Below are 27,906 nucleotides of genomic sequence, written 5' to 3'. Positions count from 1 at the left end.
CTTGTTCAGATGCTGACCAACCTGCTGTACATTTTCAGCATTTTTAGAAGTTCCAGCATTTGCAGTTTTTCCTCTGTCTCTTGCAATGCGACAATCTCCTGCACATTCTATACGCACGGGCCTGTGAACCCTGAGAGTGGTACTGTAATCATACCCTGCGCAGGGTGAGTGACAGTGTTAATATCCCTCCGCAGCCCATAGCCTCAAAAAATGCTTCTTACCTCCAACAGACTAATAGCATCATTGAGCCTATTACAGTAAGGAAATAATTGTCAACTGTTATTTTACAAAGAAAATGGGGAGAGGGGCTGATCTGTCCCTTCAAAATGCCTGAGATGTTAATCCTGCATTAACAGCTATCTCAACAAGGGATTTAGGAAATCAATGATTTAACCTAGCCGCTCTCCCTCCCTTTACCATTTATTGTGGCTGATATGGTGAAAGATGCAGGACAGTGTACCTGTCACATCTCCTCACTATACCACATACTGCCTGGGAAATGGGCTCAGCCTGCAGGTGGGAGACTTCATGCAGTCGCAGTTCCTCAACCCATCCACATTCACAATCGCACTCTGGTGGAGCAACAGGAGTGCGTCTCTGCAACTAAGGGAAAAAAATGATATTCTTTTTCATGAGGCTGATTGTTAGCGATAGGATCACAAAACTAGTGAACCTACTGACAGAAATGACAAATTAATGAATAATACCCTGCCGGAAAAAAACACAGGGACTCTGGACAGTGCACAGTTAGTAACCCTTTCCCTGCTGAAAAACAGAAACTCCACGTAGTTATATAGTGATTAACCCTTACCCTGCTGAATAAAAAGGAACTACAGAGTTATATAGTGATTAACCCTTACCCTGCTGAATAAACAGAAATTCCACATTGTTACACAGTAAGTAATCCTTACCCTGCTGAATAAAGTGGAACTCCACATAATTATATAGTGATTAACTTTTACCCTGCTGAATAAAATGGAACCATACAGTTGTATAGTGAATAACTTCACATCGTTACACTGTAAGTAACCCTTACCCTGCTGAATAAACTGTGTACAGTTATGCAACAATTGCTATGCCTGGTAATTTAAGGATTAATAATTATAAGAATTAATTTAGCAATTTCACAAACTTAAAACAGATTTTCTATTTGTTTATTTATAAAAAAACCCAAGGAAGTGTTAGCTCCGTCTCCATCTTCAAATCTTTGTTTTCCAAAATTGTTTTCACTATTTCTTGTATTTATCTCCTCACTTTGTCACTCTCCTCCAGCTTTTCCATTCCTGGCCCAGTCCTGCAAGTGAGCTGCAGTGCCCACTCAATGCCACGAGGCTGAGATCAGAGGCTCACAACATAGGGCGGGCCGGAATCTGGGGAACTGGCCCACCGATGTCATTTTTTTTTTGCACAATTCTGACACCACGTCTCACCGTGGAAACCGCAATCGATTGTTTCCGCCACTCACCATTCAGCCAACGTGAGTTGTACTGGTCAGTCCTCATGGCGGTTTGCTTGCCCATGGTGCGAAAGATCGCCGCGTCCGTTCCCATGAAGTCAATGTAGACGCCCGCGTAGAGCTCGCCGTCTGCCGAGAGGTAAAGGGATATCCGACTGAGAATGGTGAGGGGGGATTACATTGATCTATTACAGTAAGGTAACCTCCCCAACCTGCATGCAACAATAATGTTCAAGTGGAGGTACTTAAAGAATAAGTGGCTGTGGATACAATTACATACAACCCTAAAGCAATCTCCTTAATAAATGCGCAGTAAGTGTAAAATGAATAGCCTTTCGCTTCCTTGCTATTGGCTTTCAGTAACTGTTTCTTCCTTTGTCTCCCTGATTGTGCCGAACAGATTGAACTAAACTGCAATCTGGGAACATGATATCAAATTACAGCGGCTTCCAAGAAAAATTGCAATGACTTTGACACACATTCTTAAAAGAAACACTGGGGACTGGGTGGTGAAAGTGGGTTGTCACACCACACTTTCACCTCTGGGACTTTGGTTTTAATCCAGTTTGGGCTGTTGTAAATCAAAGTCTCGCCTTTGCCCCTGCCTCTGAGTGAAATGAGTTTGGGGAGTCTCGACCCAGTTCCTTCTGGATGCGAGTTTGCAGAACATAAAACTACCTGTCATGTTCCACTAAATGATGCTAAAGAGATGATCTCGCTCAGGCAGACCTGAAGCATGGCTTGTTTTAGGACATGGAAAAGTCACAGTCGTCCAGTGGGAAATGCTTGTCTGGATGCAAAAAAAAAGTGGGACAGTTCCCGAGCACTGATATCTCAAACTGATTAACTCATGAGTGACCAAGTCAAAAGCGAGTTACAGAGTGTGCAGATACACAAATATACCCAGCTTATATAAAAATAATTTTTAAAAACTGCATTTGAGAAGACCGGTTAATGTTTCTGGGTGCGGACATCTTTATCAAGAGCCCCGGCAAATGGTTTACACCCTAGATGTTAACCTGTCTTTTCTCTTTTCAGATGCCGATATACCTGATGTGTATTTCCAGCATTTTCCGTTTTTACCCAGTTAAGGACAGAACAAAGCATGGAATGAGAAAAGGATATTCTGCTCAATCCTTCACAGAATGCCTGAGGACAAACAGGCAAATGATCAAATGACTGCACAATTCAAAATGAGGAACTTACATTGAAGGGGACATTAATCAGTGATACCCATGATTGGAATTTACCAGAGGTCAGCGAGTCTGCCTTGAGAAAGCTTCCCAGAGAGCTCAATTGGTTATTGCACCACCCAGTGTTGAACTGAGCTACGGACACCAGAAAGGCTGCAGGTTTGATCCCCAGTCTGTTCTGAGTTAACTGATCTCAGTTGGGGCTGTTACAATCAGCCTCTGTGCCCCATGGCTAGGGGAAGGGTGGGGAGGGGGGGAAATCAGCAATGGTGATTGCTTCTGAATGCTATCCAGTGACCCGTGCTGGAATCTGGGTGTATGTATGGGTTTAGAGGGATGGTACAGTTGGACTAAGCCTCAAGGTTGAATGGCCTACTCAACTCTCGATGTCCAGGCTAGGGCAGAAAATGGCCAGATTGGTGAGATACCAGAAAGCAGCAAGCACCACGTAAGTGTAACCCCACCATGATTCAAAGCCTTCATGAAAGGACAAGGAGCAAATTCTATTTTTTTCCCTGCAAATTAGACATGAGAAGCTCTTTGACAAGGGGAGGGGGAGAGGGCGGGAAGACAAGTTAAAAGAATTCAAAACATGAGCCAGGGCACACATCTGGAAAGGCAATCTTCTTTCAATGCAAATTCCAATCTGCATTCCAGGTGTTCATTGTGGAATGGGGCTTAATCATGGACATTGGTATTAGCTGAGTTAGTGCACCCAGAATCGCTCAAGCAAGCACAAACAATCACAACAACATTGTTTCGACTGACATACCAGTGCGATTGCCTTCAATTTGTCCACTGACAGTGACTTGTGTTGAAAGTTACTTTAACTATTCCGTTGGGATCAGTTATTTACAGCAGGATAACATGCACACTCACCCACCCCCCTTTAACTTCTCCCCTTCCTTTTCTGTTCCGGACCTGTCAATATAGCCAGCAGAGTTGAAGAAGAGTAGTGAAACACTCACTAATTAATGATGACACACTGTCAAGCTTGGGGTCATAGGAACACTTGCCCTTGCCTGATTCGACTTTTCCTGGTTCCAGATGGAAGATGTAATCCTGAGAAAGTGAAAGAGTCAGAAATAGAAAGAGAGAGGAAAGAGGGGAACAAACCAACTTGTTAAACGCTTCCTTATACCGGCATTAGACAAACAATGGACGCTTTTGTGTAATGCAAGAGACTCTCTATTCATTTATGGTCTCTGTTACTGCAGAATCGATTACACCGCAAGGCTAATATTGAACTATATTGAGCTATAATGCAGGCTAGGCCTGAACTGAGAGTTAATAAATGTATAAGATACACCTTTTATAGAGAATCTGTGCTTTAGCACAGTTTGTTTATTGCTCCATCTCTAATAGAGAAATTATATAATGCACCGTCTTGAGAACGCTACCTTCTCCATATAACCCTCTCGAAAACATGCTGCAATATATCACGCTGTTTACGGATGCTGCACAAATAGGCAAATCATACAAATACTCTTTTTAGTAACACCACACTTACTCCTCAATAATCTTTACGAGTTAGTGCTCCAGACATGGAGCTTCACACAACTGGAGGACATGTCGGAAATTCGACCGCACGGGTCAATGCACCTGATTCGCTGCCCGAACAATTTTCTATCCATTAATTGGATGGGAAATGGTGCAGGCAGCGATTGGGCCATGCTGACCTCTGTGACCGAATTCTCAATACGTGCGCCCTTTGTGCGAACCCTTGCTGCGGGAAACACTAAATTGTAAAACTGACCGCATTATTTTATTAAAGTAGCTGTGTAAAACACTCTTTCTACAATGGACCTCAAACTATAGCACCAACTGATATTCTACAACCTCTAGTATTCATGGCTCATTAATAGAGAAGCCCAATAAAATACCCCCTGTATAGCTGAGCCCTCAGTGAAACAATATTACACATGTTCATGGCTCCTTCCCTAATAGAGAAAATGTAAAATATTCATTTATAATAAGTTTCCCCCAAACAATTTCTAACTTGCTTTCGATAATGCTCCCAAAGACAATATTATTCGTTGGGGAGCTATATATTTTATATACTTTATATCTTTAACTCTACACATGGCTGTCTACAGAGAAATTAATTTCAATATCGCCCACTATTTGACATCAGAACACAATAGCCTCCCGACAGAGTCATCAGAGAAGAGAGACTATTACTCCGATATGACAAAGCACGGGCTATGCCCGGCCCAAAACAGTAAATAAACTTTGAGGGACTAGGTGGCCTCATTCATCCCTGGAATCCAGCCTGCACTTGAGGAACACAAGTCTCCCCCCTCTTCCAGGTGTATGGTCCTGCATGAAATGAGCTTCAAACTAATTTCAGCCCATTTTCAGAATGTATATGGTAGGGTCCTAGTGGCCTGGTGCTGTCCATAGGAATGTATTCCATATCCCCAGAAAATATGTGGTTGCAGGGGGTTTAAAAACATCGGTGATTGCCAGGGATCACTGTCTCAATCTAATAGGGATAGAGGGGAAGCTCCATAATGGTTTAGTAGAGGAGTGAGTTTTGCAGTTGTATTTCCTGATTGTTTAGTAGGGCTGCAAGGATTGGATCTTGGCTCTCTGGTGGTTTGGTATGAGGTTGTGGGTTGTATTTATGCTCCCTAATAGTGTAGTACGAGTGTAAGGACTGGATCTGTCTTTCCTGAAGGTTTTTCTCTGATAGGTTACTGTGGGTGTAAGGACTGTATCTGTCTTCCCTGATGGTTTTTCTCTGATGGGTTAGTATGGGTGTAAGGACTGTATCTGTCTTCCCTGAAGGTTTTTCTCTGATGGGTTAGTGTGGGTGTAAGGACTGGATCTGTCTTTCCTGATGGTTTTTCTCTGATGGGTTAGTGTGGGTGTAAAGATTCAATCTCTGTTCAATCACCAGTCTTGTTTTTTGGGGATCAGCCTTAGACTTGCAAATACTCAAGTATTTTGGAGCTTCGCTAATGTATCTGTTGTAATGAGACTCTGGTGGTGGGGGGAATGGGATGAGGTTACACTAAACAGTTCATTCTCAAGTTCATACATGATCCACACTGACATAAACATAACGTGGAGCATAAAAGGGTTGGGGGGGGGGGAGGTATTGGTTTGCTTGTGTTCCTGAGGCTTTCTCCAACACTCATGTGTCATTCATCATCCGATAATGATTCTCTCTTTTTCAAAGCAGTGCTCCTCTCGGGCGTTGATGCACTTGTCTCAGCAATCAGACGGCTTGTCAGATATAAGCAGGCCTGCCTCGGCCCAGACCCCTCAGGGTAATATTTGCAGCACTTCTGACATCCCTTGTATTGTTTCTAGATATCCAGTTTCAAAAATTGTCAAACATGCAGGGGAAAAAAAAAATTGACAGCAATTCCCAGCCGTCACCCATAAAAGATGCTGCTTCCCTTCTACTAATAGCTGCAGAAGCACTATTGGGAAGGAGCAGCATTCCCACTCCCCTTCCAGTGACCTTTCCAAACGTCCTCCAAAGATTCACGTAAACCTCCGCAGTTAAAGAGCCACATCTGGACAACAGCATAATCGCCATCCTTCCTCGAATAAGCACTTGATAAGAGTGCAAAGCCTCAGGTGGCAGGGGTACCATGCACCTGAATAAAAGCCAATCTTGATTTACTTAACCAGACCCTTCCAGCCTGCTACTTCCTACGAGTTGATGCGAGGTGCTGGCAACATTTAGCAGATGGAGTATTTTGGTGGCATGGTCTGGGCAGTAACAATGACAAAAACAAGCCTGCTGAAAGAGTCAGTGATGTAGGATTTCCAGATACATCAGTGACAAGTATGTAGAAAGAACGAGCCCACTTTTGGTAAAAGGTTTTAAATTCTGCAGATCCTATACGTGGGACTATCACGGGTCAGCTTTAAAAACACCTGTGAGATGTCAAATGAAAAAGATACGGTTTTAAAAAAAAACTTATAGCCCTTAAAAAAAAGCAATATTTTACTCCTCTCCTGACTGCTGCAGGCCAGAGTCAGAAATGAGTCGGTATGTTGTTGGCTAATGAGAAAGTCCAAACAGTTTAGCTGATGCACTGATCAGAAAATTTACATTACACGCTGGCTAAAGCCGACAATTCACTCCTGTCTGGTGCTCTGTGCAGCTCATGCCTGTCTCCGTCAACTCTTGCACATATGTAGTGCATGCTGGGTAAAGAACCGACAACTCACTCCTGGATGGTACTTTACAGCTGTGTTGCATCTCCATCAACACCTGCACACTTATAGTACACAGCAGGTAAAGGTTAATGGTTCATTCCAGCCTTGTGTGTTGAAATGGCAGCCATTGTTGCCCAAGCTGAATCTGTTCTATACAGCAGTTCTGTCCATTCGGCCTTGTGAACCTTTCAGCCGCCAACGTTGTAAACTTTCACAGGTCAATTTTCCTGACCTTTGCCCTCGGGAATGCCAAATTCCCCGGCGGGAGAAAGGGGAGGTGGGGGGGTGGTGTGGGGAGACCTGTTCCTGCCGGGGTCTCCATCCCCCCTCATTATGTTGCACCTGGATTTCCATGGCATCTCTTGAGGGATGGAGCAAACCCTGTGCCGCAATGGCAATGAGGTGGGACGGGACGTTCATGCCTTCCGTCCAGAATCCCTCAGATTGGAGGGTCTGAGGAGACCAGGCAGCATGGTGAAGATAGGCCAGAATGTAGGCGGGCTATTTTTTCTTTTTCCAAGCGCTATGTCGATTTTATTTTAGCCCAGAGGCTTTCTGGTTGCTATTGTACAACAGCAGCCAGAAAGGCCCCTGGGGGCCCACAGCCAGATCTACAGGTGCAGGTGTGAGAGGTCAGTGGCTGTGCTCCTGTTTCCACTCCATTTCCCAACGCAAGGCCCTGAAAAGGGGTGAGCTGCGCGAGGGCGTGTGACAGGGCCGCATTAATGGCCCAGCCGGCCAGATTCGGCTGCGTTTTGGCCCGGACAGGTGCAGTATACTATGGGAGAGCTGCACCTGTCCAGCACTCAGACGGGGGGGGGGGGGGGTAAAGAAAGCCAGGACAATCAGTCCCTCTATCTCCGCAAGTATGGCGGTGCGGTTTATACATTGGATGTTACAAGGAATATTTCATATGCACGTCTGGCATAACAGCAACCAATAGTAAGTATTTTACTTTTGAGAATTGACCCCAACAAGGGGTGAGCTGCCAAGCTCAGCATTGCTATCAAGGGGAGCGCTGCGTGGCGGCCAGGCACTGAATAGTGAGCAGGGGGAAAGCAGAGGCCTAGGTACTGAGCAGAGACCAGGCCCCAAGCTTATGTCAGGTGTTGAGCGCAGACCTGACTTCATCCCAAGGCCAGGCCCTTCTCCACCGTAGAAGGATGGGATAAGTGGCAGAGGAGTCACTAGGGCAGAGGATGGACAGTCTCACAAATCTCTGTGCAGCCAATAACAGACAGGGGAGGCTTGTGAGCAGGTTACCTGCCGTCCAGTGAACAGTGGGTAGTGCAGGAAAACCTAAAAGAAAAGAAAAAGGAAGAAAATACAAAATACATTTCAAAAAGAAGAAAATGCGACTGAAAGATCTGATATAATGACACAGTACATTGTGCGCAAAGTTATGGAAACCCTTATTAAAGATAAAATCATGGAGCATCTGGCTGGAAATAAAATCATGAAAGATAGCCAATATGGGTTCAGGAAGGGGAGGAATTGCCAATCTAATTCACTGTTTTTCTTTGAGGTTTTGACAAAGGAGGTTAATGAGGTTAAGGCAGTGGATGTGGTGTACTCGGATCTCAGTAAAGCCTTTGATACTGGGCTGGTACTGAAAATAAAGAAAACGGGAATCAGTGGAAATATTTTACAATGGATACGCAATTGGTTGACCGATAGAACCCACAGCCTAGTGGTACAGGGTTTGTCATCAGCCTGGGAGAATGTTACCAATGGGGGTCCCACATGGGTCAGTTTTGGGACCTCTTTTGTTTAATATCTTTATAAATGATCTGGAGCTAGGACGTCACAAGCACAGTGGCTAAATATGTAGATGATACAAAGCTAATGAAGGTGGCAGACTCCAATGCTGGTCAGGATAAGTTATAGGAGAATTTGAATATACTTGGGAATTGGGCAGACAGGTGGCAGATAAAATTCAATGTAGAGAAATGCAGACCTGGGGACAAAAAATCCAGGAAGAGACTATTACTCATGGAAAAAAAACAACGTGCGTGGAAAATAAGAGAGATCTGGGGGTCCTAATTGACAATAAATTGAAGGTATCGCAACAATTCTCGGTGGCAGTGAGTAAAGAAAATCCGATGTTGGGATGTATTTAAAGGTCAATATTGAGCTGAAATAGAGAGGTAATCCTGACACTTCATAAATCATTGGTGTGACCACATTTTGAATTCTGTGTACAGTTCTGGTCACCGCAATAAAAAAGGATATTCCAACTATTGAAAGGATGCAGACGAGAACAACTAGGGATTGGCTTGTGATGAGCGATTATGTAAATTGGGCATGTTCTCAGTTGAAAAGAGAAGGTGGAGAGGTGATATGATTGGTGTCTTTATGATTATAAAGGGACTAGATATGTAGACCATGACAAGCTGTTTCACCTTGTCCAGATCAGTAGAACCAGAGGACACAGCCTGCGCTTGAAGGGGGGTAAACTCAAAACTAATCTGCGGGATCATTATTTCCATGAGCGAGTGGTCAATCTATGGAACAGGCTCCCTAGGGAGACAGTGGAAGCAGTTAGTGTTGAAATGCAAATTGGATGGATATCTTTCAGAAAGTAATATTTTAGGACACAGTATATGAGTAATTTGAGATGTGACATGTGGTAAGTATATCATGCTTGGGAAGAACAGGTGATTTTGGACCTATGGTTCCCAATGCTTTCCACCACTGGGTTTTTATCCTCGCCTCATGTCTGTTGTAGACTAACTGATAGAGATTGATTGCCACAGTTAGCCAACAACTCCATTATCGTTGCATCATGCCACTACCAGGACGGTAGAAGATGGACCATGGTCATTTTTCTTCCAGCAATTTCTATGTTGCTATGTAAAGTAGCCGTTCTAAGGCGGTGAGGGAGTATGTATTGATTTTTTAGTAGCTGCTTACCTCTGCCTTGCGCCCTCTGTTCACATATGTGCAGACAGGATGATAAGCTCCGGTCCCACAGACGTACAGGTGCGTCCGGTTCCATGGCTCAATAAGGCAGATGAAATTTGCACACTCGCCCTGACCGAATTAAAATAAAAGGAAGCTATTATCATTTCAACAACAATTGTTTAAAAAATAATTTCTGTGATGATTATGTCGCTTGTTAGAGCAGCAGCTGAACGCTCCCGGCTAAAATCTTGGGGAGCATCTGGATATTTAATTAAAATAGCAATGTCTGCGAGTTCAAATGCCATCGTGTGCATGAACTCTAGAACCTGGGTTATAATCTAGCGGAGAGACAGAGGATGAAAGGCACAGCTTGTTAGAAGGCTCTCATCGCTCTGATAGGAGAGTGGCATTGCAATGTGTTCGGCACTGTTTACCTCTTGAACCTGGGTTAACAATGCAGCCCTGAGAAAAGGAATGATGGTGTCGTCTGTGGACTGGGCACAGTTTGTTTACAAGACTGGCCTGTTACTTCTGGAACCTAAGGGTAGAATTTTCCTGCCCATTCAGGATCTCAAGAGACACACATTATGCACGTGTACATTGACACTCATTTAGCTTGGGTCTCGGGAGGACCTGTCTACCCGCTGATTGCCCGCGCTCATCCAGCTCTCACTCTGCCGGCAAAACTGTAGATCCACGATTCTGCTGCTGGGATGAAAGAGCCAGATTTAGCGATGTAAATGTCGGGAGTCAGCACGCCGATGGTGGTCTCCCATGGTCCGAAGTAAACGGGCGCCAATGCAAAAGTGCCCATTCATGTTTCCTAGTCCAGCTCTTAGTGGACACAACAACTTGCATTTATATAATGCCTTTAATGTAGTAAAACATCCCAAGGTGCTTCACAGGAGCGATTATCAAACAAAAGTTGACACCGGGCCACATAAGGCGATATTAGGACAGGTGATCAAAAGCTTGGTCAAAGAGGTAGGTTTTAAGGAGAGTCTTAAAGTAGGGGAGAGAGTTAGAGAGGTGCAGATGGTTAGGGAGGGAATTCCAGAGCTTAGGGCCTAGGCAGCTAAAGGCACGGCTGGCAATGGTGGAGCAATGAAAATCAGGGATGCGAAAGATGCCAGAATTGGAGGAGGGCAGAGATCTCGGAGGGTTGTAGGGCTGGAGGAGGTTACAGAGATTGGGAGGGGCGAGGCCATGGAGGGATTTGAAAACAAAGATGAGAATTTTAAAATCAAGGCATTGCCAGACCGGGAGACAATGTAGGTCAGCGAGCACAGAGGTGACGGGTGAATGGGACTTGGTGCGAGTTAGGATAAGCAGCAGAGTTTTGGATGAGCTTAAGTTTACGAAGGGCGGAAGATGGGAGGCCGGCCGGGAGAGCATTGGAATAGTCGAGTCTGGGGGTAACAAAGGCATGGATGAGGGCCTAAAGCTGCAGCACAAACTGTGGTGGGGACAATGAGAGTCCGAGGGTTTGGAAACCAAAAAGTGACACTGATGGCGCAGGGACCAGTCTCCTGAGGCCACGTTTTAAGCACATGGTGCATTATCTCTACATCATACCTGACCCTTGCTGTATTTATGTCGTCAGCGGGGTGAAATAAAATGGAAAACATTTATTTATTCAGCAAATATCATCCTTCACTTTGACAAGGACAATTACACCACAAAGAATATATCAAATGTTCAATAAAACATATTTAAAGTGATTAAGCGGGTAATACATTGTATCTCTGTCATTTGTAACATGCTAAATATTAATAACAAAAAGTCAGTTAGGATGTAAACATCTGATTTTGGAACTTTCTCAGAGGCTCAGGTTACAGGCTTAGTTATTTTTCCTGTGAATCGGTTGTCAGCTGCGTTACTTTTGAGGGATGAGTGAACGAAGAGGAGGAGACAGGAGAGAAAAGGGATTGGCTCTGATGGTTTAAAGGCTTTTTTTTCTAATTTGCACCTCAGCTCTCCCTGCTGCAGAGAGAGAGGTGTGCTATTTGAAAATAAGCAGCATGTCACCTTGAACAACAGCAACGAGGCGAGGAGGGGGGGAAGGCCGGCCCAGGGCCCCGGAGAGCATGGTTCTCACAGCCACAGACAGCTGGCTTTTTTTCCCAAGTAACTGACCTTCAATTATTCCATCCTCATTATCATCTAAAATGACGGATCAGTTCCAGCGATGGACACAAAAACTTCAAGAACTGGCAGACAGCTTGCATTTTTTTTCTTCGTCCCAGAGGAGCAAACACTGGCCGTCATTTTCTGTACTTCTTCCCCCCCACCACCTCCCCGAATCGAGGTTTTTTTGTTATGCTTGCAAGTGAGAGTGCATTTCTAATGGCTATTTAGGTGGCAGCCATGGCTCAGTGGTAGCACACTCTTGTTTCTGAATCACAAGGTCGTGGGTTCAAGTCCAACTCCAGAGACTTGTGCAGAAAATCTCAGCTGACACTCCAGTACAATACTGCGGGAGTGCTGCACTGTCAGAGGTGTCGTTTTTCGGATGAGATGTTAAACTGAGGCTCCATCTGATCTCTCAGGTGGACGTAAAAGATCCCGTGGGCACTCTTTTGAAGAAGAGGAGGGGACTTCTCCCAATATTTATCCCGGCCAATACTTATCCCTCAACTGGCCTGGCCTACCTATGACTCCAGTCTCCCACCGTGCGGTTGACTCAATGCCCTCAGGGCAATGAGGGATGGGCAATAAATGTTGCCTTGCCAGGAACAACAGAAAAGGTAGAGTGAGCTCTGGAATTCCCTCCCCAAATCTCTCCGCCTCTTCACCTTTTTCTCCTACTTTAAGATGCTACTTGAAACCGACCACTTTGGCCAAGTTTTTGGTCTCCTTCTCTGGCTCAGTGTCAATTGATTACACTCCCATGAGGCACCTTGGGACCTTTTACTACGTTAAAGGTGCTATGTAAATGTAAGCTGTCGCTGTTGTAGTTGTGGGGTGAGGCTGGCTGGCAGGCAGTATGGTTTAAAGGGAGATGCCTGGTAGTGGTTTATATATGGGTGGGTGGCAGCGAATTACATAGGCCGTGGCTTTTCAAACTTGTCTGTGTGTGGAATCCCCAGCAAGTATTAATACACTCCCTAGTACCCTCTGTCCGAACTTCTGAAAGATAGTGCTTGTTACCGTTGTAGAAAAAGTTTTTCATATGCTGGCAGCAGAAACAACGTCAGTAAATGCAGAAACATTCTTAAATTCAAGGCAGTTGGGCAGAAATCTGATGAGCCTTGGGAGTCACTCACAGGTCTGGGGACCTCAGTTAGAAAGCCTATAAAATAGGGGTTGGTAGATGCCCATCAGCGTTTATAGGCAGTAAGTCAACAAGCAATCCTTGTAAGATCCTAGAAATGGAGCTTTTGGCACCAGTTCTAACACTGAATTATTCCTCAGACATTTGTTGTTGCTAGTTGCAGTTTCTTGAAACAATATCACTTGTTTAAAAGATAATGTTTTACTGCAGTTAAAAAAAAAATGACTGTGCTCCAGACCTGCTGTGCAATTTTTAAAGTGCCAGTCTGGTTCTGTTGGTAGCACTCTCTCTTCTGAGTCAAAAAGCCCCACTCCATAATCGAGGCTGGCACTTCAGTGCAGTACTGAGGGTGTGCTGAAGGTGCTGTCTTTCAAACTTAGTCTGTTCATTCAAATGGACAGGGGAGGAGAAAAATCCCACAGCACTTTTTGCAAAGAGGAAGGAATTCTGGTGTCCCGGCCGACTGGCCCTTAATTGCCTTTGTTGTTAAAATGGCACCTTACCTGTATGCAAACTGGATGCCATTATACCTGACATAACAACAGTGACTGTACTTGAAAAGTAATCTATTGATTGGGACACGCTTTGGGAAAATCTGAGGATGCGATGAAGCCTGTATAAATGCCAGTCCTCTCGTGGCTGTGTGAATGGAAAACATTCTTTCCTTATTTGTGGAAGTTTAGTCAATGGAAAGAAAAGAATGGTCAGATAGGGAAAGCACTTACGTTCTGATCTTTACCAGAAAGAACGCACTCGTCTCGTCTTTGCTGACTGACGGACCAGTGGATCTGAAAGAAACAAATGCAACATTGGTCTTCATTGAAAGAATTGTGGAAATTACAGAATAGATTTCTGTGCTGGTCGGTGCTCGTTCTTCAACTGGACCGATCTACTCGAATCCCTGCCTTTTCCCCATATCCTTTTACAGGCTTCATTTTTAAATGCTTGCATCTAATATCCTTTCCAGTGAAGCTATAGACTCTGCCTCAATGGGCACTTGTGGTAAAACATTCCCTCTTCTAGTAGCTATCGGTGTGACAAAAGAAACTTCCCCCTTTATTCTTCTTGTGATAATGTTCGCACTGGTTATAATGCTCACACTGTGAAATTGCTCACACTGTGAAATTGCTCACACTGTCTGATAATGCTCACAATGTGAAATTGCTCACACTTTGTGAAATGCTCACACTGGGTTGATAATGCTCACAATGTGAAATTGCTCGCACTGTGTGATAATGCTCACACAGTGTAATTGCTCGCACTGTGGATAACGCTCACACTTTGTGATAATGTTCGCGTTGGGTAATGCTCACACTGTGTTGATAACGCTCGCACTGTGTTGATAACGCTCGCACTGTGTTGATAACGCTCGCACTGTGTTGATAATGTTCGTGTTGGATAATGCTCACACTGTGATAATAATGCTCAACCGTGTGATAATGCTCACACTGTGTTGATAATGCTCACACTGTGTTGATAATGCTCACATTGTGTTGATAATGCTCAACCGTGTGATAATGCTCACACTGTGTTGATAATGCTCACATTGTGTTGATAATGCTCTCACTGTGTGATAATGCTCACGATGGGAAATTGCTCACACTATGTGATAATGCTCACACTGTGTTAATAATGCTCACACTGTGTTAATAATGCTCACACTGTGTTGATAATGCTCACACTGTGTGATAATGCTCACACTGTGTGATAATGCTCACGATGTGAAATTGCTCACACTGTGTGATAATGCTCACACTGTGTTGATAATGCTCTCACTGTGTGATAATGCTCACGATGTGAAATTGCTCACACTGTGTGATAATGCTCACACTGTGTTAATAATGCTCACACTGTGTTAATAATGCTCACACTGTGTTGATAATGCTCTCACTGTGTGATAATGCTCTCACTGTGTTGATAATGCTCACACTGTGTGATAATGCTCACACTGTGTTGATAATGCTCACACTGTGTTGATAATGCTCTCACTGTGTGATAATGCTCTCACTGTGTTGATAATGCTCTCACTGTGTTGATAATGCTCACACTGTGTGATAATGCTCACACTGTGTGATAATGCTCACGATGTGAAATTGCTCACACTGTGTGATAATGCTCACACTGTGTTGATAATGCTCTCACTGTGTGATAATGCTCACACTGTGTTGATAATGCTCTCACTGTGTGATAATGCTCTCACTGTGTGATATTGCTCACACTGTGGGATAATGCTCACAATGTGAAATTGCTCACACTGTGTGATATTGCTCACACTGTGATAATGCTCACACTTTTTTTTTATTCGTTCATGGGATGTGGGCGTCGCTGGTGAGGCCAGCATTTATTGCCCATCCCTAATTGCCCTTGAGAAGGAGGTGGTGAGCCGCCTTTTTGAACCGCTGCAGTCCGTGTGGTGAAGGTTCTCCCACAGTGCTGTTAGGGAGTTCCAGGATTTTGACCCAGTGACGATGAAGGAGCGGCGATATATTTCCAAGTCGGGATGGTGTGTGACTTGGAGAGGAACGTGCAGGTGGTGTTGTTCCCATGCGCCTGCTGCCCTTGTCCTTCTAGGTGGTAGAGGTCGCAGGTTTGGGAGGTGCTGTCGAAGAAGCCTTGGCGAGTTGCTGCAGTGCATCCTGTGGATGGTACACACTGCAGCCACAGTGCGCCGGTGGTGAAGGGAGTGAATGTTTAGGGTGGTGGATGGGGTGCCAATCAAGCGGGCTGCTTTATCCTGGATGGTGTCAAGCTTCTTGAGTGTTGTTGGAGCTGCACTCATCCAGCAAGTGGAGAGTATTCCATCACACTCCTGACTTGTGCCTTGTAGATGTGGAAAGGCTTTGGGGAGTCAGGAGGTGAGTCACTCGTTGCAGAATACCCAGCCTCTGACCTGCTCATGTAGCCACAGTATTTATGTGGCTGGTCCAGTTAAGTTTCTGGTCAATGGTGACCCCCAGGATGTTGATGGTGGGGGATTCGGCGATGGTAATACCGTTGAATGTCAAGGGGAGGTGGTTAGACTCTGTCTTTTTGGAGATGGTTATTGCCTGGCACTTGTCTGGCGCGAATGTTACTTGCCACTTATCAGCCCAATCCTGGATGTTGTCCAGGTCTTGCTGCATGCGGGCACGGACTGCTTCATTATCTGAGGGGTTGCGAATGGAACTGTGCAATCATCAGCAAACATCCACATTTCTGACCTTATGAAGATGTTTGGGCCTAGGACACTGCCCTGAGGAACTCCTGCAGCAATGTCCTGGTGCTAAGATGATTGGCCTCCAACAACCACTACCATCTTCCTTTGTGCTAGGTATGACTCCAGCCACTGGAGAGTTTTCCCCCGATTCCCATTGACTTCAATTTTACTAGGGCTCCTTGGTGCCACACTCAGTCAAATGCTGCCTTGATGTCAAGGGCAGTCACTCTCATCTCACCTCTGGAATTCAGCTCTTTTGTCCATGTTTGGACCAAGGCTGTAATGCAGCCGAGTGGTTCTGGCGGAACCCAAACTGAACATCGGTGAGCAGGTTATTGGTGAGTAAGTGCTGCTTGATAGCACTGTCGACAACACCTTCCATCACTTTGCTGATGATTGAGAGTAGACTGATGGGGCAGTAATTGGCCGGATTGATTTGTCCTGCTTTTTGTGGACAGGACATACCTGGGCAATTTTCCACATTGTCGGGTAGATGCCAGTGTTGTAGCTGTACTGGAACAGATTGGCTAGAGGCACAGCTAGTTCTGGAGCACAAGTCTTCAGTACTACAGCCGGGATGTTGTCGGGGCCCATAGCCTTTGCTGTATCCAGTGCATTCAGCCGTTTCTTGATATCACGTGGAGTGAATCGAATTGGCTGAAGACTGGCTTCTGTGATGTTGGGGATATCGGGAGGAGGCCAAGATGGATCATCCACTCGGCACTTCTGGCTCAAGATGGTTGCAAACGCTTCAGCCTTGTCTTTTGCACTCACGTGCTGGACTCTGCCATCATTGAGGATGGGGATGTTTACAGAGCCTCCTCCTCCCGTTAGTTGTTTAATTGTCCACCACCATTCACGACTAGATGTGGCAGGACTGCAGAGCTTTGATCTGATCCGTTGGTTGTGGAATCGCTTAGCTCTGTCTATAGCATGTTGCTTCTGCTGTTTAGCATGCATGTAGTCCTGCGTTGTAGTTTCACCAGGTTGGCACCTCATTTTTCGGTATGCCTGGTGCTGCTCCTTGCATGCTCTTCTGCACTCCTCATTGAACCAGGGTTGATCCCCTGGCATGTTGGTGATGGTAGAGTGAGGAATATGCCGGGCCATGAGGTTACAGATTGTGCTGGAATACAATTCTGCTGCTGCTGATGGCCCACAGCGCCTCATGGATGCCCAGTTTTGAGCTACTAGATCTGTTCTGAATCTATCCCATTTAGCACAGTGGTAGTGCCACACAACACGTTGGATGGTGTCCTTAGTGCTCACACCGTGTGAGATAATGCTCACACCGTGTGAGATAATGCTCACACCGTGTGAGATAATGCTCACACCATGAGATGATTGCTCACACCGTGTGACAATAATGCTCACACTGTGTGACAATAATGCTCACACTGTGTGACAATAATGCTCACACTGTGTGAGATAATGCTCACACCGTGTGAGATAATGCTCACACCATGAGATGATTGCTCACACCGTGTGAGATAATGCTCACACCGTGTGACAATAATGCTCACACCGTGTGACAATAATGCTCACACCGTGTGACAATAATGCTCACACCGTGTGACAATAATGCTCACACCGTGTGAGATAATGCTCACACCGTGTGAGATAATGCTCACACCGTGTGAGATAATGCTCACACCATGAGATGATTGCTCACACCGTGTGAGATAATGCTCACACCGTGTGAGATAATGCTCACACCGTGTGAGATAATGCTCACACCACGAGATGATTGCTCACACCGTGTGAGATAATGCTCACACCGTGTGACAATAATGCTCACACCGTGTGAGATAATGCTCACACCATGTGAGATAATGCTCACACCATGAGATGATTGCTCACACCGTGTGACAATAATGCTCACACCGTGTGACAATAATGCTCACACCGTGTGATAAAAAGAGGGCACAGTGTGAGCATTATCAGCTTGCCAACTAGTGGAGAGATTGAGGGCGAATTCCCACAGCGCTCCAGCTGAAGTTGTGTGGGACGAGCAAGAGAACCCCTGTGGAAATTCACTCCCCCCACCAACCCCGGCCTTTTACTATATAGCCTCTCAAAACCTTGAATAACTTTAAAACCTCTATTTCCCCTTTTAACTTTGCTGCTCGAATGACAAAAAAGAAACAATTTTTGAGCCTTTCTTCATAGCTATAACCTCTCATCCTTGATAATATCCAAGAGAATATCCGTTGAACCAATTACATGGCTTTAACATAATAGGGTGATCAAAACTGAAGCATTTGGTCTTCTTATAACCATGTACTGGATACATACCTTGCAAAGCCTTGTAACATGCATGCAGGCAATGTTTATATTCCCCCAAAATAATAATATATTAGATGCTTAACTACCCTATAATTCTGCCCTGGAACTACAAAGGGATTCCCTTCTTATAGCTGCCGTGAATCATATGTTAAAGGAGAATTGTAGCCATTTTACACAAAGAACCGGCCTGTGCTAATAAGTGGGTCAATAGTGCAGAATCAAGGAGGTTAACAGAGTTCAAAATGACTGGTTCTTACAGTAAAACAACCGCGATCGTTTATCTTGTGTATGGGTCCTGGGCTACACAAAGCATCTTATAACTTTAAACAATCATTCACTGGAAACAGAGCAAGCTCCCATCCACATCCTCCCTCTCCTTTGTGTCGTACGCTGATCTAAACCTGCAATTCCTCTACTTGTTCCTTCCCCTTTACATAACTGTGACTGCGTTTCAAAAAGCAATTTGTGTGAAGCTCTTTGAGAATTTCTCAGAGATGTGCTAAGGCGTTATATAAATGCAAGTGTTTTGGTTTTTATTTTATCCTCTCTTCTAGGAACATGGCTGTCTCTGTGAGCCATATCTTTATTTCCCTGGTCCTCTTCCCCTGCAGCAGAGCAGGAGTTAAATTTCCACGGGGGCTCTCCCACCATAAACCCTAGAGAAACGGCAGAAAAGGTGTTTCCACTGATCTTCCTTCAAAATGGTGGCGGGAGATCCTGAGAGCCCAGGAAGAAATTTTACCACAGTGATCCCAACTCCCTCGAAACACCGTGTCTTTAACTCTCACCGGAACACCATGTCTTTAACTCTCACCGGAACACCATGTCTTTAACCCTCACCGGAACACCATGTCTTTAACTCTCACCGGAACACCATGTCTTTAACCCTCACCGGAACACCGTGTCTTTAACCCTCACCGGAACACCGTGTCTTTAAATTCTCACCGGAACACCGTGTCTTTAACCCTCACCGGAACACCGTATCTTTAACTCTCACCGGAACACCGTGTCTTTAACTCTCACCGGAACACCGTGTCTTTAACTCTCACCGGAACACCGTGTCTTTAACTCTCACCGGAACACCGTGTCTTTAACCCTCACCGGAACACCGTGTCTTTAAATTCTCACCGGAACACCGTGTCTTTAAATTCTCACCAGAACACCGTATCTTTAACTCTCACCAGAACACCGTGTCTTTAAATTCTCACCGGAACACCGTGTCTTTAAATTCTCACCAGAACACCGTATCTTTAACTCTCACCAGAACACCGTGTCTTTAACTCTCACCGGAACACCGTGTCTTTAAATTCTCACCGGAACACCGTGTCTTTAACTCTCACCGGAACACCGTGTCTTTAAATTCTCACCGGAACACCGTGTCTTTAACTCTCACCGGAACACCGTGTCTTTAAATTCTCACCGGAACAGCGTGTCTTTAAATTCTCACCGGAACAGCGTGTCTTTAAATTCTCACCGGAACATCGTGTCTTTAAATTCTCACCGGAACACCGTGTCTTTAACTCTCACCGGAACACCGTGTCTTTAAATTCTCACCGGAACACCGTGTCTTTAAATTCTCACCGGAACACCGTGTCTTTAAATTCTCACCGGAACACCGTGTCTTTAACTCTCACCGGAACACCGTGTCTTTAAATTCTCACCGGAACACCGTGTCTTTAAATTCTCACCGGAACACCGTGTCTTTAAATTCTCACCAGAACACCGTGTCTTTAAATTCTCACCGGAACAGCGTGTCTTTAAATTCTCACCGGAACACCGTGTCTTTAAATTCTCACCGGAACACCGTGTCTTTAAATTCTCACCGGAACACCGTGTCTTTAAATTCTCACCGGAACACCGTGTCTTTAAATTCTCACCGGAACACCGTGTCTTTAACTCTCACCGGAACACCGTGTCTTTAAATTCTCACCGGAACACCGTGTCTTTAAATTCTCACCAGAACACCGTGTCTTTAAATTCTCACCGGAACACCGTGTCTTTAAATTCTCACCGGAACACCGTGTCTTTAAATTCTCACCGGAACACCGTGTCTTTAAATTCTCACCGGAACACCGTGTCTTTAACCCTCACCGGAACACCGTGTCTTTAACCCTCACCGGAACACCGTGTCTTTAAATTCTCACCGGAACACCGTGTCTTTAACCCTCACCGGAACACCGTGTCTTTAACCCTCACCGGAACACCGTGTCTTTAACCCTCACCGGAACACCGTGTCTTTAAATTCTCACCGGAACACCGTGTCTTTAACCCTCACCGGAACACCGTGTCTTTAACCCTCACCGGAACACCGTGTCTTTAAATTCTCACCGGAACACCGTGTCTTTAAATTCTCACCGGAACACCGTGTCTTTAAATTCTCACCGGAACACAGTGTCTTTAACTCTCACCAGAACACCGTGTCTTTAACCCTCACCGGAACACCGTGTCTTTAACCCTCACCGGAACACCGTGTCTTTAAATTCTCACCGGAACACCGTGTCTTTAACCCTCACCGGAACACCATGTCTTTAACTCTCACCGGAACACGGCGACTTTAACTCTCACCGGAACACCGTGTCTTTAACCCTCACCGGAACACCGTGTCTTTAACTCTCACCGGAACACCGTGTCTTTAAATTCTCACCGGAACACTGTGTCTTTAACCCTCACCGGAACACCGTGTCCTTAACCCTCACCGGAACACCGTATCTTTAACTCTCACCGGAACACCGTGTCTTTAACTCTCACCGGAACACCGTGTCTTTAACTCTCACCGGAACACCGTGTCTTTAACTCTCACCGGAACACCGTGTCTTTAACCCTCACCGGAACACCGTGTCTTTAAATTCTCACCGGAACACCGTGTCTTTAAATTCTCACCAGAACACCGTATCTTTAACTCTCACCAGAACACCGTGTCTTTAAATTCTCACCGGAACACCGTGTCTTTAAATTCTCACCAGAACACCGTATCTTTAACTCTCACCAGAACACCGTGTCTTTAACTCTCACCGGAACACCGTGTCTTTAAATTCTCACCGGAACACCGTGTCTTTAACTCTCACCGGAACACCGTGTCTTTAAATTCTCACCGGAACACCGTGTCTTTAACTCTCACCGGAACACCGTGTCTTTAAATTCTCACCGGAACAGCGTGTCTTTAAATTCTCACCGGAACAGCGTGTCTTTAAATTCTCACCGGAACATCGTGTCTTTAAATTCTCACCGGAACACCGTGTCTTTAACTCTCACCGGAACACCGTGTCTTTAAATTCTCACCGGAACACCGTGTCTTTAAATTCTCACCGGAACACCGTGTCTTTAAATTCTCACCGGAACACCGTGTCTTTAACTCTCACCGGAACACCGTGTCTTTAAATTCTCACCGGAACACCGTGTCTTTAAATTCTCACCGGAACACCGTGTCTTTAAATTCTCACCAGAACACCGTGTCTTTAAATTCTCACCGGAACAGCGTGTCTTTAAATTCTCACCGGAACACCGTGTCTTTAAATTCTCACCGGAACACCGTGTCTTTAAATTCTCACCGGAACACCGTGTCTTTAAATTCTCACCGGAACACCGTGTCTTTAAATTCTCACCGGAACACCGTGTCTTTAACTCTCACCGGAACACCGTGTCTTTAAATTCTCACCGGAACACCGTGTCTTTAAATTCTCACCAGAACACCGTGTCTTTAAATTCTCACCGGAACACCGTGTCTTTAAATTCTCACCGGAACACCGTGTCTTTAAATTCTCACCGGAACACCGTGTCTTTAAATTCTCACCGGAACACCGTGTCTTTAACCCTCACCGGAACACCGTGTCTTTAACCCTCACCGGAACACCGTGTCTTTAAATTCTCACCGGAACACCGTGTCTTTAACCCTCACCGGAACACCGTGTCTTTAACCCTCACCGGAACACCGTGTCTTTAACCCTCACCGGAACACCGTGTCTTTAAATTCTCACCGGAACACCGTGTCTTTAACCCTCACCGGAACACCGTGTCTTTAACCCTCACCGGAACACCGTGTCTTTAAATTCTCACCGGAACACCGTGTCTTTAAATTCTCACCGGAACACCGTGTCTTTAAATTCTCACCGGAACACAGTGTCTTTAACTCTCACCAGAACACCGTGTCTTTAACCCTCACCGGAACACCGTGTCTTTAACCCTCACCGGAACACCGTGTCTTTAAATTCTCACCGGAACACCGTGTCTTTAACCCTCACCGGAACACCATGTCTTTAACTCTCACCGGAACACGGCGACTTTAACTCTCACCGGAACACCGTGTCTTTAACCCTCACCGGAACACCGTGTCTTTAACTCTCACCGGAACACCGTGTCTTTAAATTCTCACCGGAACACTGTGTCTTTAACCCTCACCGGAACACCGTGTCCTTAACCCTCACCGGAACACCGTGTCTTTAACCCTCACCGGAACACCGTGTCTTTAACCCTCACCAGAACACCATGTCTTTAACTCTCACCGGAACACCGTGTCTTTAACTCTCACCGGAACACGGCGACTTTAACCCTCACCGGAACACGGCGACTTTAACTCTCACCGGAACACCGTGTCTTTAACCCTCACCGGAACACCGTGTCTTTAACTCTCACCGGAACACCGCGTCTTTAACTCTCCCCGGAACACCGTGTCTTTAACCCTCACTGGAACACCGTGTCTTTAACTCTCACCGGAACACAGTGACTAACTCTCACCGGAACACCGTGTCTTTAAATTCTCACCGGAACACTGTGTCTTTTACCCTCACCGGAACACCGTGTCTTTAACCCTCATCGGAACACCGTGTCTTTAACACTCACCGGAACACCGTGTCTTTAACCCTCACCAGAACACCATGTCTTTAACTCTCACCGGAACACCGTGTCTTTAACTCTCACCGGAACACGGCGACTTTAACCCTCACCGGAACACGGCGACTTTAACTCTCACCGGAACACCGTGTCTTTAACCCTCACCGGAACACCGTGTCTTTAACTCTCACCGGAACACCGCGTCTTTAACTCTCCCCGGAACACCGTGTCTTTAACCCTCACTGGAACACCGTGTCTTTAACTCTCACCGGAACACAGTGACTAACTCTCACTGGAACACAATAACTAACTCTCACTGGAACACAGTGACTAACTCTCACTGGAACACAGTAACTAACTCTCACTGGAACACAGTAACTAACTCTCACTGGAACACAGTGACTTTAACTCTCACTGGAACACAGTAACTAACTCTCACTGGAACACAGTAACTAACTCTCACTGGAACACAGTGACTAACTCTCACTGGAACACAGTAACTAACTCTCACTGGAACACAATAACTAACTCTCACTGGAACACAGTGACTAACTCTCACTGGAACACAGTAACTAACTCTCACTGGAACACAATAACTAACTCTCACTGGAACACAGTAACTAACTCTCACTGGAACACAGTGACTAACTCTCACTGGAACACAGTAACTAACTCTCACTGGAACACAGTAACTAACTCTCACTGGAACACAGTGACTTTAACTCTCACTGGAACACAATAACTAACTCTCACTGGAACACAGTAACTAACTCTCACTGGAACACAGTGACTAACTCTCACTGGAACACAGTAACTAACTCTCACTGGAACACAGTAACTAACTCTCACTGGAACACAGTGACTTTAACTCTCACTGGAACACAATAACTAACTCTCACTGGAACACAGTAACTAACTCTCACTGGAACACAGTGACTAACTCTCACTGGAACACAGTAACTAACTCTCACTGGAACACAGTAACTCACTCTCACTGGAACACAGTGACTAACTCTCACTGGAACACAGTGACTAACTCTCACTGGAACACAATAACTAACTCTCACTGGAACACAGTAACTAACTCTCACTGGAACACAGTGACTTTAACTCTCACTGGAACACAATAACTAACTCTCACTGGAACACAGTGACTAACTCTCACTGGAACACAGTAACTAACTCTCACTGGAACACAGTAACTAACTCTCACTGGAACACAGTGACTAACTCTCACTGGAACACAGTAACCAACTCTGACTGGAACACAGTGACTAACTCTCACTGGAACACAGTAACTAACTCTCACTGGAACACAGTAACTAACTCTCACTGGAACACAGTGACTTTAACTCTCACTGGAACACAATAACTAACTCTCACTGGAACACAGTAACTAACTCTCACTGGAACACAGTGACTAACTCTCACTGGAACACAGTAACTAACTCTCACTGGAACACAGTGACTAACTCTCACTGGAACACAGTGACTAACTCTCACTGGAACACAATAACTAACTCTCACTGGAACACAGTAACTAACTCTCACTGGAACACAGTGACTAACTCTCACTGGAACACAGTAACTAACTCTCACTGGAACACAATAACTAACTCTCACTGGAACACAGTAACTAACTCTCACTGGAACACAGTAACTCACTCTCACTGGAACACAGTGACTTTAACTCTCACTGGAACACAATAACTAACTCTCACTGGAACACAGTGACTAACTCTCACTGGAACACAGTGACTAACTCTCACTGGAACACAGTAACTCACTCTCACTGGAACACAGTAACTAACTCTCACTGGAACACAGTAACTAACTCTCACTGGAACACAGTGACTAACTCTCACTGGAACACAATAACTAACTCTCACTGGAACACAGTAACTAACTCTCACTGGAACACAGTAACTCACTCTCACTGGAACACAGTGACTTTAACTCTCACTGGAACACAATAACTAACTCTCACTGGAACACAGTAACTAACTCTCACTGGAACACAGTAACTCACTCTCACTGGAACACAGTGACTTTAACTCTCACTGGAACACAATAACTAACTCTCACTGGAACACAGTGACTAACTCTCACCGGAACACAGTGACTAACTCTCACTGGAACACAGTGACTAACTCTCACTGGAACACAATAACTAACTCTCACTGGAACACAGTAACTAACTCTCACTGGAACACAGTGACTAACTCTCACTGGAACGCAGTAACTAACTCTCACTGGAACACAGTAACTAACTCTCACTGGAACACAGTAACTAACTCTCACTGGAACACAATAACTAACTCTCACTGGAACACAGTGACTAACTCTCACTGGAACACAATAACTAACTCTCACTGGAACACAGTAACTAACTCTCACTGGAACACAGTGACTAACTCTCACTGGAACACAGTAACTAACTCTCACTGGAACACAATAACTAACTCTCACTGGAACACAATAACTAACTCTCACTGGAACACAGTAACTAACTCTCATTGGAACACAATAACTAACTCTCACTGGAACACAATAACTAACTCTCACTGGAACACAATAACTAACTCTCACTGGAACACAGTAACTAACTCTCACTGGAACACAATAACTAACTCTCACTGGAACACAGTGACTAACTCTCACTGGAACACAGTAACTAACTCTCACTGGAACACAGTAACTAACTCTCACTGGAACACAGTAACTAACTCTCACTGGAACACAATAACTAACTCTCACTGGAACACAATAACTAACTCTCACTGGAACACAGTGACTAACTCTCACTGGAACACAGTAACTAACTCTCACCGGAACACAGTAACTAACTCTCACTGGAACACAGTAACTAACTCTCACTGGAACACAATAACTAACTCTCACTGGAACACAGTAACTAACTCTCACTGGAACACAGTAACTAACTCTCACTGGAACACAGTGGGGCGTAAATTTTGACTTCACCGTCTGGGCAGTAACCTGGTAGAGTGGATTACCAGTTCATTGTGGATCCCGCTCGATTTTTATTCCATTGATTTCAATGCGACAAAAATCGGGGTGGGGGGTAGGGTTTCTATAAAGGGTGGGTGATCCGCTCGATCAGCTCGCCAGGTTACTGCCCGGGCAGTGAAACCGAAAATGACCCGCAGTGACACCAACTCCCCTCCTCCATATTTCCTTCTCTCTCTCTCTCTTCCCTTGTAGGGCTGTGAACACCATCTTCAACCCACATTATCGTCACCTCCCCAAAGCAAGCAGCAGAATCAAACCTGCATCTCCTCTGCGCCCATCCCAAGGAGGTAGCAGCGTGCACTCCCACCCATTCATCTCTCTGACCTGCGTGTCCTCCAGAGGACGTGGAGCCAGTGTGATTACAATATCGATTATAAAAGCCTTAAGTGGTCACTGTTTATGGGTGGGGGGGTGGGTGGTCATGCTGTTACAATAAAAGATGCTGTTGGGCATGTGAGCTTTTGCACAAACTGTTCTTTTTGGAGGCGTTTAACAAGCACAGTTTCCACCAAAAAAAAATTGATTGCATTCTCTTACTAATAAAGGCTCCCTGTTGATGTTGTGAAGGTCCAGCGAGACAATGTAGTCCTTGGTGCCCACATACATCCGGTCATGATCTTCGTCCATCAGCAGGATGCGGTAGTCGGTGGTGTTCTGCAGGAGGTTGTAGTGGCGCGCTGTGTTCGAATTCTGTAGTTCTGTGGGACGAGACGGAGGGCAGACATATTCAGAAAAGGAGGGCAAGGAACTGATAACCGGATTCCCACCTCACAACTGCAGAACGGGTTTCGAGAAGCAGCCTTGGCCTGCAGCCAATGAGGGGGAAGCGATGGTTTCCCCGATCCAACGACCATTCTGACAATCTCTGTTGCAATGGCTGCAATAAGAGACATTACAATCAAAACATCCTCGAACTATCTCAAAGGGCAGGGGAAGCACGTAACAAAGTCGAGCTGCGGCCATTGGAGCTCGCAGCAATGTGACAGGAAAGTACGTTTATAGATTTCCACTGTCTCTGACAGGCACATGACCCAATCAGCATCCTAGGGGAATATACGGTTACTAGCTGGCGTCCTGTGCGGCGTTCAATACCTCAGTGTAGTCTTGAGGTAAAGTGGGGTTGCAGTGGGTGGGGGGGATTAATTGGACCAGGTCATGCAGACATAATTCAATCCCCATTTAAAGTCATACTTTAGTTTTATATAATACTTTAATTTGATATTCTTTACAGTCGGATAGCAAAAACTACCGCAATTCAGGAAGCGGGGAAGTGGAGTTGGTTGGAGTAAAAGGAGTTTCTCTGCAGTACGGGCTGAGCAGCTGGGAGACACAAAGCTAAGGTGCTACAGTGCCACCACTGGCAGGGCAGTGCAGTTACAGTGTGACAAGTTTACATAGGTTGTTGCCATTATAAATGTGCACATAGGGATTTAGAATTATCACGGAGCCCATCAGTCTCCCGCCCGAACCCGGTAGGGACGGTTAGCTGGCCGGCAGTTGGGAGCAGGAATTCCGGGCGGCAGAAGGCCGCCTCTGGGGACCCAAAGGAACGGTCCTCGGC

The 27,906-nt window shown here is 45.4% G+C and overlaps 1 protein-coding gene across 4 annotated transcripts in view; it reads right to left on the bottom strand.

Moving 5' to 3' along the window:
• sema3fb (sema domain, immunoglobulin domain (Ig), short basic domain, secreted, (semaphorin) 3Fb) overlaps window positions 1–27,906 on the bottom strand; it is a 221,150-nt gene that overhangs the window by 51,241 nt on the left and 142,003 nt on the right. For 3 of the 4 annotated variants that reach the window (XM_067998494.1, XM_067998495.1, XM_067998496.1), the window contains exons 3-8: window positions 26,883–27,043; window positions 13,732–13,794; window positions 9,742–9,861; window positions 8,092–8,127; window positions 3,618–3,711; window positions 1,466–1,585 (exon numbers count right to left, since the gene is read on the bottom strand). In XM_067998494.1, the coding sequence (XP_067854595.1) occupies window positions 1,466–1,585; window positions 3,618–3,711; window positions 8,092–8,127; window positions 9,742–9,861; window positions 13,732–13,794; window positions 26,883–27,043 (594 nt within the window). The remainder of the gene's footprint in view (window positions 1–1,465; window positions 1,586–3,617; window positions 3,712–8,091; window positions 8,128–9,741; window positions 9,862–13,731; window positions 13,795–26,882; window positions 27,044–27,906) is intronic. The other variant, XM_067998497.1, reaches the window with a different exon arrangement.

Source organism: Heptranchias perlo, chromosome 17 (genome assembly GCF_035084215.1).
Source record: "Heptranchias perlo isolate sHepPer1 chromosome 17, sHepPer1.hap1, whole genome shotgun sequence".
Taxonomy (NCBI): domain Eukaryota; kingdom Metazoa; phylum Chordata; class Chondrichthyes; order Hexanchiformes; family Hexanchidae; genus Heptranchias; species Heptranchias perlo.
Note: the sequence above shows the minus strand (reverse complement) of the source record. Positions and strands in the feature narration are given on the sequence as shown.